This window comes from Anopheles coluzzii, chromosome 2 (genome assembly GCF_943734685.1).
Source record: "Anopheles coluzzii chromosome 2, AcolN3, whole genome shotgun sequence".
NCBI lineage: Eukaryota > Metazoa > Arthropoda > Insecta > Diptera > Culicidae > Anopheles > Anopheles coluzzii.
In genome coordinates, this window is record NC_064670.1 from 121,845,634 (window position 1) to 121,858,340 (window position 12,707).

Sequence of the window (12,707 nt, forward strand, 5' to 3'; positions counted from 1 at the left end):
GGAATCTATCTCACGCCAAACGACGCTCTTTCGGTCACCGCCACTCAGTGTCTGCAAAAAAAAAAAAAAAAAAATGGGGGGAGAAAAAAGGGTTCACAAAGTGGAAAGTGCTGGATTGGGGGCACACACACACACACACACAAATACCGACGCTTCTCCGGTCGCTTCCTGACCTAGGCCGCCGGAAATCCATTAACATTTTCATATCCTTTTTACGGGCGCTTACGCGCAACGTCCATTTCCTCCCAAATTGCTCAGGGTTGATATTTTATTCGTTTTTTCCCTCTTTTGTTTTCTCTAAAAGCGCGTGCGTGTGGCTGTGTGTGTGTGTGTGTTTCGCGCCATTTTTTTTTCCATTTTCACACAAATACAACCAAAGACACACACACATGCGTATAAGCGAAAATCAACAAATCGTAAGGATTCCGACATCAAAGTAAATGAAAAAACAGCGCCACACAGCGGCTTCGCAGAAAGGTAATGACAACGTGATCATCAAAGCTTTCCGGCGCCCTCATAAAGGATACCTATTTCAACATAGCCTTGGATACTGTTTCTTCTACACACACACACACACACCATCCGCCCCTTTCTGGACACATCCGTCGTCGTCGTCGGTGGCGGCCATTGCTTGAGTTAAAATCAGTCGAGGCTTGAGCTGATCAGTTGGGAGCAGGCCGAGAAGAGAGAAAATTAAATTTCATTTCCAATATCCTCCTACATATTTTAAGAAATAAAACACCCACCAGACACGCCCAGCGGCGATGGCGACCCATTCCCAGGTAGCAGGCCGAGCACTTGCAGCGATAGGGGTAGCTGATTAGATTTTGCCATCCCCCCAGGATAGCTCCGTTGTGATGGGCGGGGATTGGTTGTCTTGGAGGAACATTGTCTTGTGGAAAATGCACGCACTTGGGCGAGTTTTTGTAGGCGTGTGTTGAGGGGAGCACCCCGATGCATTCCAAAAGGTATTTTAGACGGTGTTGAAACCCACTTTAGTAGGGTTTCTTCTGTAAGGGGTGTTTAATTTGGAATTTTACCAGGTGACAGCAGCCAAAGCACCGCCAATCGCGATCGTATTTCATTGCGTATTTTGCCTGACTTTATTGCTTTAACAGAGACATTTATAAGCCGTCTTTGTTGCGTGCTTTGCATACTTTAAGGCGTTCTCTACAAGTAACGCCAAAAGCATACATTTAGGGGTATTTTCCTCATACTAAATCTCAGAATAATGTTCCCAATTGCTCGAAATCTCAATAAATTTTAAATCTAATGTAAAATTGGAAGCAAAAACAATGGTATCACGTATCTAGTGCTATCTTTGCACCTCGTCGTTAGTTCGCTGGTATTTTATCTTCCTGCTTTTCAATCTCATCGTCCACGAACCACGTCCAACGAACAAAGCGATAATCAAAAAAGCGATTGATGATGTAATCGGTATCTCGTTGATGTTTTTGACAATAAAAACACACACAGACACACATACAATTGCATTCTTGCTCATCTTTGCCGCAATGGAAACCAGCATGGTGACCCAAATTTAATTTATCCTTTCGGTTCGAAGAATGATGTAGCTGCACACAGCAGGAGAAGAAGAGGAAGCAGCTCAAAAAAACCTGCCAAACTCCAAGCCCGTGTTAAGCGATGGTGGGACAAAAATCAATCGACATTGCAGCATCAGTACGGAACAGTTCGTTCGTTCCTTTTTCATAACATTCGATCATAGCTGCTCGACAGTAGTGCGCGTTGTAGTACCTTCCCACTTTTGAAAAGCGTCAGACGACTCCAGGCGCTGGCGAGACACGGCAGTGCGCGAGAGAGCGGCTAGTCGAAAAACGATTCAATTTAATTCTGGAAACCGACATCCGGATGACATCCTTTAGTGTCAGCCGTGTGTATTAGTGGGCATGTGGGTCGATATGTGTGCTTCGTTTCGGTGGTTTTTGGCCAGCTCCGTCGGTATTTTACAACCGCTGCGGGCGAATGGAAGGTAGAGAGAGAGAGAGGCGTGCAATCGTCGTGAACGTGATGTTTTATGTTTGGCAGCAGTTTTATAATAGTGAGCAAAACTTGTAATCTGATATGGTTTTATGGCTGACGGAGAGCGCAGAGTCATCCGGCTCGGAAATAATCGGATTACTTGACAACTTTGCCGTCTCGGCAAAAGTTTGTTTTCAAAATAAAAAAAAAAGCTGCAATAAATGTAATGTTTTTCTTTTCCTTTTTAATTCAACAGCCATGCTCGTTTCAAACTTGTCTGTGGTATATATGAAGCTATGCACATAGTGCCGCCTACAACTAATGACGTTAGCGATGCTTCTCGCTCTCCTAGAACTCGTTCTCATCTCACCGGAACTGGCCGACGGTGCTTGTGGTCGTGGCGATGAAATTAATTTGCAACCACCATAATGATTATCTTAGACTGCCTCGACCAGACAAAAGGACTAAACCGAAATCTGTTCCAACATGTGTGTATGTGAGTGTATTAGAATTGATCGTAAAGGTGGGCACTTCATCGCAGAAATTAGTTGCTGTGTGTGGGCTCGTGTTTGCACCCCAAATTGAGCCGTAATCAAAGCGGGAAGGATCGAAATGTGGTCAAACAGCCAAGGCAACCCGGCGACTAATTTAGTTTTTGCGACACACACACACTCACCCACAGACACGTAATAAAGGATAAGTAGGAGGGAAGGGCTGGCTCACATTTATGGTTTGTCCGACAATAGTAAAACATTTCATGACGGTCGGCCATTTGGCCCAGCGTTTTGGGGCGGCCCAGCGTGCTAACAAGGCATTAATGAGAGTGAGTTTGGGTTTCAAATCGTGCCTTTCGATGCCATGTGAACGGTGTGGCAGGTTGGTTACGCTGGCAACGAACAGTTCCACTTCACCAAAGGTTGTTCTCGGGGGTCAGCTTGCGTGCAATGTACGGGGCGGTAGTTTAATGTTATCACACTACACATCTTTTAAGTAGAGGTGCTTTATTGATTGTTAGGTGTCGTTTTGGAAAGTTAGACTTGCACGAATGCTTTATTGAATTAAAAAAAAACGTCCCAAGCGTACATGAGATAAATAACCACTTTTTGATTAATAATGTTCTATGACATGATGAACGTGCTCTGTTAGCAAAATGTCAATTTTGTAGCAGAAACTGCGGCAATTTTGAAGAGTGACAAAAGGAAGATTTTGTTGCGTCAATTGCTTGCATTTAGGCGGTTCGTGTCATACGGATTGCATACTTTCAGGCTGCGTAGAATAAACTTGGCCAATTTGTGCTACATATTGTTCGGCAGTCGTTGTCGTCGTGGCTTGTGATAAACAAACTCAATTTCGTAAACACCTATTCTGTCATGCTCAGCCCTCAAAAGCAACTTTCCATTTAGGTAGCAACCTTGTGAGCACATTGTATTGCGCTGCCGGGCGATAAAAATAATCGCCTCAAAAATCCCACCTCCGCCACTCTTAGCGATGGTGGACAATGTTGTTTCGACAATCTTACATTCTACCGCCAGCCAGCCAGGAACACTGAGCAGAAACCACACGACCACAAAACTTTGACGATACCAAGAATCTGCGTAAAACCGTAAAACCTCCGATCAAGTTGAAACTTGCCCGTAGGCCATTGGACGACCACTCTGCGCCACCGTGCGAACTATGAGCGCCAAATTTCCCTCACGCTACCGTCGCAAGTTTTGTGTCGGGGAGGGAGGCGATTGTACATGCGCATTTTCGCGTCAACGCCTCGAGACGTCGCGGCGAGCGTCGATCACGAAACCGGTGCCGCGTAAGACACCACAAGGCCACAGTTTTGCAAAATGTAAAGACACGAAGGAACAAATTCTGTACGCTGGGGTCGGTCCAGTTCCCACCAACTCCCATCGCCCCACGTTCCCCCGGAGCTCTTGACCCTTAAGAAGCGTCGGAGGGAAGATGTGCTTCTTACACGCTTCTACATCTCGTGTGTGTGTGTGTATGTCGGTGAGAAGCTGGACATGCTCCGAACGTCGGCTGCTCGGCGTATTAATTTCTGGTGCGCGCTGTCATGTAATGAAATTATTTTACATGTTTTCTAATTATAGAGTCAGGCCGCACCGAGTGGTGTTGTAGTTCCTCGTTCGGGCGAGCTGAGTGTGGCAACCTTCCCCACACGAAGAAAGGTATCGTTCCGTGACGTCGTTCGAGCTTTATAGGACACCAACCCCTAGGGGAGGAGGCGGGCGTACGAGCGTGCAAAGGTTGGATTGTTTCCTCCACGGTGACACGGGGGGCCCGAGCCGTAGACTAAATTCATTAAATTCCGGTGACATTTAGAAGGCGGCCGTCAGTTCCAGGAATACCTGTGTGTGTGTATACCAGGCTTTAGAGGAATCCTCTCGCACTCCCCGCTCGCTTTGGAATGTCAACATTGAGCTGCCCATTAATGATTGTGCAAACGAGCGCCATATAGAAGGTGAATTGTGGAACGGGCACAAATGTTGGAAAATATGTCCAATGAGCAGTCAAAACAATGTATTCCTTTCCTTCATACAATGACTGTTGAGCGGACTAATTGTGACGGCACATGACTTCTTTATTAGAGTGGCTGTATGATAGAATACAACGTTTGTGTTTCATTTAATTACTTTTAGTGCTTTTAATACAATCACTGGTCTAAATACCTAGAAATGCTTTTATCTAAAACAAATCGGTTAGACAAGACGAAAGACACTTAATCTGTGTCCTCAAGGATAATAATAGACGATACATTCCTGGCTCGTTTGATACTGTAACGAGTCCCAGTCATTAAGCCACGCTCAACCTTCAGCACAAATCTCGACCACGGCCAATGCAACCACGTTTATTGGTGAGAAAATCGGAAGTGATCCAATTTGTACGAGAAGAGTAGCTTTTGGTTGGAAGCACTTGAAATTAAATTCCGTTCTAGTGTGCCTGAAGTAGGAAGTAGACGGCGAACCCGAAGCTCGAAGATAATGAAAACCCTCCCTCAGTCCGGTTTCCGGTGTCCGGCTCGTCGGTTAAGTCCCACTCTCTTTCTCTCTAATGCGGTGTTGTGCAGCAGTGCTAAAAACGTCGAAAGCAGTGCCGAAAACAAATAAAAAGCTGTCCCAACCCAACTCGCCATTAACCCCGGCAGTAGTAGAAGGAGTGCTGTGTAATAATAAGCACACTAATTGAGCCGTTAAATGAACGACGGCGACGAAATGGCATTTTCTCGCCCGCTGCTCTACACAATCGTCCTTGCGCGCGCGCTCCCGTCGTCGGTGGATGATAAACGCGGCCGCTGCGGCGCTCCATTTTGCTCTGGCAATGATTGTGTGTGTGTGTGTGTGCAGCGAAAAAAAAACGCAACACACACACACACACACACGAACAACAGCAAATGTTGGCGATAACCGGAGGGAGCGCACCTCCGCATGTCCTTGATTAAAAAGTGACCTTTTTTGTGTAGCCGCCGCTGGTGCTCTCTCCTTTCCCCGTGAGGCTTACGCAAATGGGTAATTGCTTTTTCTTTTTTTATGACGAATCCCATTAAGTAGCAAAGCAGTATAGTCCAGCCCGCGGAGGGAGGGAGGAGTGGGGTACAATGAAAAGAAAATGGGAAAGTAGAAAGGCAAGAGCGGGCGATTGTCCCGTGGACATTTGTTTGGTGGATTTGTGTACGAGATCCACTCATCCACATGGTGCTGGGGCAGAGAAAAGCCAAGAAAAGGCAGAGTTGCAGCCTATGTGTATGTGTACTGCTAATCCGCTCATGGGACTTTGAATGGTTTCGAAAATGATGGGGCCGCCATTGCGAACCAAACGAGGGACGCGGAGAATATCCTTGAAAGCAATACATAAACTAATCGACGGAACAGTGTGATAGTTACACAGGTGTGTTGGCTGCACTTGCCCGACTACCTGTGCTTCACACGTCAGTCAACTGCACGGGGGTGACACGTTGACCGTGCGGTGCACACCTCAAGCGCCATGTAGTTTTCTGTTTTGCATGCACCCGCGCTCTTATTCTTAGCCTCTGTTCAACACAGCTTTTCAAGAGATTTGTGAAGAAGCGACCCCGTAGGATGTCGCTTATCATCTTTAGCAAAAGGAGGATAAACACGGATTCAAGAAGAAAGAACACACACACACACATGTCTCTTGTCCTTCCTGGCTTCTCTGTCTGAAGTCCTCGAGTATCATATTCCTCCGTGCTGCCCAAGAAAACTGGCACGGGAAGGCAACGAGTTTGATTAAAGTTCCCATCGTGCACCAACCTCGCCGTCACGGAACAAGCCACTGGATGGATGCGGGCATTGTTCGGTGCAGAAAATTTGAGTTCTTTAAAACGTCGTTGTGCAACGATGGGGGAGAGGATGAGATGATGGTGCTAAGCTACTTCCTTCTTGAGAAGAAGTAGCAACAAAAAAAAAAACGAGTAGAAAAGAAATGGAACGGAAGCGGGAACTGACTTGAGCAGAAACCCCTACCCCACTCACACACACATACACCCCTTTACGGTGTGCAAGAAGACCCGTTTGTGCTGTATCCACGAAGACAAGAACAGGAAACGCTATTATCGTACGATGCATGCACACACGCGGGGGTTAATGTTGTGAAGGAACACAGAGCGGGAAGAAGGAAGAGAAAAAACACGAACCCAACAGACACATACACACACACTTGGAAGGAAGACGACTCTCGCTTCCTGAGTGGAAGGCATGGCACTCGACAAAAGGGTGAAGCACGTTTTTGCATGTGTGTCTGCGTATGCATAGTTTATGGGCGAACAAGAAGATGCATCCTGGAGCACTTGACAGCGCCGCTGACAGCTACGAGGGGGACCGTCGGGAAGGAAATCTTCTGGAATGAACTGTGGCCACTGCGAAGGTGCTGGCCGATGGTCCGTGATGGGGAGATGGGGTGAGAATCCGCTACGTTACGAATCGTCACGAACTCGCCGACGCGTCACGCCTCTTGTGCAGACCGTTCTAGGGAATGGTTATAGTGGCGCCATCTGGGTACATCATCATCACATTCTTGGCAATTCATTGTGGGAATTTTGGTAGCCTTTGTTACATCACAAACCACATCCACTTTTTGGTTGGCGTTTTTCGCCAATTTTTGCGCGCTGCATGCTAACCTCTGACAAGCGGTTCTATTTTTAGCTAAAAAGGATGTTAAATTGCGCACCCCAATTTTATAGCACCACCACCAGGGTCACTGGGAAAAAGTGGGCTCATAAATCATGCCCCAATGCAACCAAGTCTCGTAGGTTCAGTATCGACCCAAGTGAACGGTCGGTGTGGTTACAATTCCGCTGCGGCAAGAAGAGACGTCCCGTATCGATAAATATGATATACGATTCGAATCGGTCCGCTATCTCCTGCCCTAGCTGGTGCTGCGGAGGTTCGTAAGTAATCCCGCAACGTAATCATACATAATGGTACTTAACGCAGCACACCAAAGCAGCCTTCGCCAAGGCGTCTCGGGAAGCGCGCGTGTGCGTTCTTACGCTCCAAACACAGCGACCGGGTAAGAGTGGCCCGGATAGACTTTCAAGTGATGACCACATTTGAAGAAGTTGGGCTTGTGTCAGGAACGGTGTCGGGTTACGGTAACATAAAAACACTTACACCATGGTCACGTTTCAAGTTTACATCACCACTGAGGCAAAGATATTTGAAAATGGCTGTCGGAGAAGCTGCTGCTGCTGCTGCTGCTGCTTCCGGACATGCCGACACACCATTCCTCTTCACAGTTGAGAGTGTTTGAGTTCATTTGGAATTCCTCAAGCTTCCATTACAGGCTTCGTGCTTCGAGAGTGCATACACGATGAGATCAATACAAGCCAGTTCCTTTGCATAATAGTGATGACTTGATTAGGATGATGAAATTTCCAATACATCGTTGACTGCTAGGACACTGTGATGAAATGTTGATGAAAGACTCCTGTTGACCGCTTTTCTCGGCAACTTGTTCCGACTTCTGTTTGGTATTACTTACGAATTTCTTCCTTGCTGTTTGCAATCCTGGTGTATCACATTTTAAATGTCTGGACGTCTGAAAGGTTAGATTTGAGTGTTTATAAAAAAGGTAAACATCTCAGAATGCGACACTGTCCCTCGAAAAATGCATAATTTATGCAATAGCATTAAACCAATATTATGCGATACAACCCCTCGTTTTCGTTTGATCGATCCCCAAGAACAACTGTCTTGCGGGCATTAACCCAAAAAGAAACATTCCGTCACAAAAACAGAAAGAAATGGAATTCTGCAATAACTTCATCGGTATCTCTGGAACGTCCTTCGTGGAAGTAGCGTTTTTATCTTCACTCTACCTTGACAGACATATGCAACGATTGATAGCGAAGCACTAAGGTACATGGAAATTTGATATTTTTTCATCGTTCAATAAAATGACCATTTGCTAAGGTTTACGATGGGATTAGAGACGTACGGGGTTTGACTTTGGGGAAAATACAACATGCGAACAGATGCGAAGGATGGTGGTGGGATTAACAAACTAACACATAGAATTGACCTGGTTTAACTAATTGTGCCAACCTGATGTGAAGTAACCACCTGCAGGGAAAGAGTCAAACGAATGAGACGAACTTCAGAAACTGTTCAGCGTTCCATCATCCTATAGTCCAACAAGTACGGGCAGAAGGAATAGCAACGCTTTGTTCTGTCGTCTGCACTATGCTCCATTATACAGCAATGAAACCTGCATTAATAATTCCTCCTCGAACGCGCGTCTGTTCCATTGAATCTAATCACTAACCAGAATCACATTGACGCGCTACATCGCCCCGCTTCCGCACAGCAAACAATCTTAGGCGCGCACTTAATTTCTACTTATTTTCTTTCTCCTCCACTTTCTATTTGGAATCGTGCACAACCCCGATTAGTAATGCAAATGTTTCTTATCACCATCAAACATCTAATTTCATGGGAGCTTTGTAGTTCCGACTCAATTCCCCCAAGACGCAGCGGCAGTGTGCGTGATGTGTATGGGCCGGAAATGAAGCCAGATACCAACAGGTGTCTGTGGAAATTGGTGGTGAATATGAGCGTGAAATTATGGCGCCCCACTGCGTGCAAGCCATTTCCTAGGAGGTGCTCAAAAATCCTTTCTCCTTGTTGAAGTGAGGTAGCAATGGTCGTAATTCTCTCACCGTCGTTTGGGGGGATATATTTACATATCTTAAGCGACGGTTTCGTAGGTACTTAATTAAGCAGTGGTGACATTCTTTCACACAGCGTAGCTTTTACAGCCAATTAAGAAGGTTATTTATTTATATCTTTGTATTACAAACTACACAAACTCAAGCGTAGTGCTAAAATGATAATGGATAGACACGCAATCTGCAGTCAATTTTATGAATAAATGTTACTTGTCTAACGCGTACCTATTCCTAGAATCGTGAGAGAGTGCCTCTGATAGCAAGATGGTCGAGAAAGTCTATAAAAACCCTTCTTATGTTGTGACGGATAAGTACAGCTACTGCATTACCGATCTGTGCGCGCATATCGCGAGGCTGTTCTTCCGCTTTCTCGGTCAAGATCAGCACAACGGACGCGCTTTCGCCCACCAGATGCCCTGCAGCCCAGTGCCGAACAGCCGCCCGACCAGTGCCGATCTCCAGCGCCTTATCAGCAGGCCTGACCTCCGTACTCTGGCTGCCGATCTCCCTTAGCGGTGCGCCCTGTCGATTCGACCACGAAGCCAAACATTTTTCGTCAGTCATTCCGCCACCAGTGCACAGTGTTAGACGCGATTCTGATTAGCTCCTCGCCGCCTTAGAACAGCCCAGTTTTGCGTGTTAATTTGCGTGACATTTTCACAAAGACACAGCAATATGGAGCGCTACCTACGGTTTTACATAAAATTCCAAGGATACATGATCGGCGGGTTTACGCTGCTTCTGTCCATACTGATGACGCTGGTGATTTTCGAATCGAACGATCCGTACTATCCGATGGAGTTTTGTAAGTTGCACCGCTTGCAGTGTTACGCATCGTTCGCGCATCCATATCCCTACTTACTGTCCTTACCGTTCAACGGTCGCATAGATTATAACTACCGCTTCATGGGCACGACGGCACTGGTGCTGGGCATATTCTGGTTCATCGCTGGCGTTACCTTTATGTACGGAGTGCACTATGAGATCAAGCAGTGTCTGCTGCCGTTCGCGCTGCTCTATCTGGTGGATTTGGCGTTGCTAGCCATCCGGGATATCGTGATGATATGGCACGATCGACGCTGGTACACGATGGTGTTCGTGAACATTCCCACGCTGCTGGCCGTGTTGTGTAAGTGTTGTCTCCCCAGGAAAGAACAGCATCCCCTTTCAAACGGCATCATTTATCGCAAAACGTTAACTTTCCAGACATTACTTGCTATCTGTTCATGACGCTGGTCGCGCTGGGCCGGCTGTTCAGCACCGATCCGAAACCACAAACGGGTGACAATTTTGTACGGTTCAGCAACGGCATCGCCAATCCGGTTGCACTCGCCGAGGAGGAGGCGGCACTCGTGGCGGAATAGGTGCGATCCTCTTACCCTACCATAAACTCCCTGCTGTCTAAGCATCCCTGCTGCGTCTCTGCTGTGTGGTCTTGTGTGTGCTATCAGTTTGTGTATGTTTAGACTGTTTCTGTGTGTGTGTGTTCCTGTTTGCATTTCCTAAGCTTGCTTGCATGTCTCATCAACAGTGCTTGCCCGAATGAACTAATCGTTCATGCTTTTACGTTATCGCTTCCCAAGGGTTTGCGTGTGTGTGTGTCCTTACAAATGGTGTGGAACTGTTAGCAAACACAGTGCGCTTCCCAACATCGCATAACAATCGCATTACATTCGTTCTGTTAATAATAACCGTGTTAATAAAATGCTAAGTACTTTAAAAGGGCCTGATTTTGTTTTTAACTTAAGCTGAACGCGTTTATTGGTAACATGACCATTAAAAAGGTATCTTGACGATTTCTCGTTTATTCCTAATCATACACCCCCACACAGGGCACTCGAGCAATGGCAATGGCGTTGATGGTGTCACAGCGCAACGTTAAACCTTGGTTAGTGTGTACACCGTAGCATAGTTTTATCGTTCTACTACACCACCTGCGGTGTATTGTGATTGGGCACGGGGCTGATGGTTGAGGAGCTAATTTGGCTTTCCGCGACGGCCGCCATCTCGTTGCGATCGAAGCGCACAAATCCCTCGTCACGCCGGGTTTCGATCGGGTCCACCGTGAACAGCCGGTGCAGTGCAAACAGGCTTGCACAAACGTACGGTACAACTGGAAAGAGTTTAAAAAATCAGTAGGAAATGAAGCCACGGGCATGTTACAGGAGCGTGAAAATGCCACTTACCTAGCGCTGCGACGTACATTTTGATTGTTAAAACTTCGATAAAAAACCCATGGACTGCAATGATGTAAAATTCGCGCAGTACTAGAAGCAGAAGCTCAAACCCAAACAAGCACGCGTACGGATAGATGAGTCGTTTGTCTTCCTGTGAGGAAAGGGAAGAGAGAGGGAGAGAGAAAAAAAACAATATGATCAATAACAATCCTTATGTTGTGGTGTGTTCCGCTTCCCATGCATACCTTATGTATCGCAGTGATCAGCGCTACCACAGCGAGGGTCCAGCTGAAGCCGAATACTACTGCCACCTTGCCTCCGAAGCGTAGATTTTCGACTGAAATAGAACAAGTGTGCGTGTTGTTACTCGATGAGCGGCTGATTCCGGCGAAATACTTACTTCCGTCCGTTTCAGTCTGTGCCATCGCCGGTGTAAGCACCATCACCATCTGCAGCGTAAACAAGACGATCATGTACGGCTGAAATTTGATGAAGAACCGCAGGTATTTGTCCATTGTGTATCTGGTAAAAGTGCACTAACGCTGCCAGTCCGAAGAAGCTGCCTTAAATACTCCAGCTAGCGGTCGTTTTTCCGTTTTACCGGCACTTCTCGGAACTGAAGCAGCTCATCGCGTTTACGGCTCACGATCATCTGCATTCTCACGCACTATTTACAAGGTTGATCTTCTGTATTCTTACGCACTGTTTACACGTGCCAATCGCCAGTAGCGAACCGAAGGTACCTTTAACCGTAGAGTTGGCAACCAAATTTACGCAAGTAAAGGAACGGTCAGAAACTCGCCGTCATGTTCAGAATGATCGTCTTGTTCACGCTGCAGATGGTGGTGGTGCTTACATCGGTGATGGCACAGACTGAAACGGACGGGAGTAAGTATTTCGCCGGAATCATTACTTGCGAACGGCATTAAAAGATAGAAAGCATCGTTTACATATAAAAACCGTTAATTTTTTGCGTCAAAACATGTGGGATACCGGAGTATGTCGGTTGCCATCTTACGTTTGTAAATTTGGTTGCCAACACTACGGTTAAAGCTACCTTCGGTTCGCTATTGGCGATTGGCACGTGTAAACAGTGCGTAAGAGTACAGAAGATCGATCTTGTAAACAGTGCGTAAGCATGCAGAAGATCGATCTTCTGCATTGTTACACACTGTTTACACATCCCAAACGCCAGTAGCGAATCTAAGGTACCTTTTAACCGTAGAGTTGGCAACCAAATTTACACACGTAAGTTGACAACCCGCATACTCGGGTATCCCACATGTTTTGACATGTATCGAAGCGACTTCACATTTTGAAAATGCCTCGGAAAAGGTGTTTTGTAACAATGTGCCGAA

The 12,707-nt window shown here is 46.4% G+C and overlaps 3 protein-coding genes across 11 annotated transcripts in view; 2 read left to right on the forward strand and 1 right to left on the reverse strand.

Moving 5' to 3' along the window:
• Positions 1-12,707, forward strand: part of LOC120950107 (alpha-protein kinase 1-like) — a 72,905-nt gene that overhangs the window by 23,629 nt on the left and 36,569 nt on the right. The window lies entirely within an intron of this gene.
• Positions 9,335-11,096, forward strand: LOC120950115 (uncharacterized). Of its 2 annotated transcripts, XM_040367887.2 has the most exons (4): positions 9,335-9,977; positions 10,062-10,301; positions 10,379-10,536; positions 11,005-11,096. In XM_040367887.2, exons 1-3 carry the CDS (start codon positions 9,848-9,850, stop codon positions 10,534-10,536), a joined length of 528 nt encoding a protein of 175 aa, XP_040223821.2. In that variant the 5' UTR covers positions 9,335-9,847; the 3' UTR covers positions 11,005-11,096. The 2 variants fall into 2 exon arrangements, with proteins under 2 accessions (XP_040223821.2, XP_040223820.2); XM_040367886.2 differs by lacking the exon at positions 11,005-11,096 and having other exon boundaries at positions 9,532-9,977; positions 10,379-10,897.
• Positions 10,900-12,299, reverse strand: LOC120950112 (uncharacterized). The gene is made up of 4 exons (XM_040367884.2): positions 11,750-12,299; positions 11,595-11,686; positions 11,359-11,500; positions 10,900-11,285 (listed from the first exon to the last, which is right to left on the reverse strand). The coding sequence occupies exons 1-4, from the start codon at positions 11,862-11,864 to the stop codon at positions 11,098-11,100; spliced, it is 537 nt and encodes a 178-aa protein (XP_040223818.2). The 5' UTR covers positions 11,865-12,299; the 3' UTR covers positions 10,900-11,097.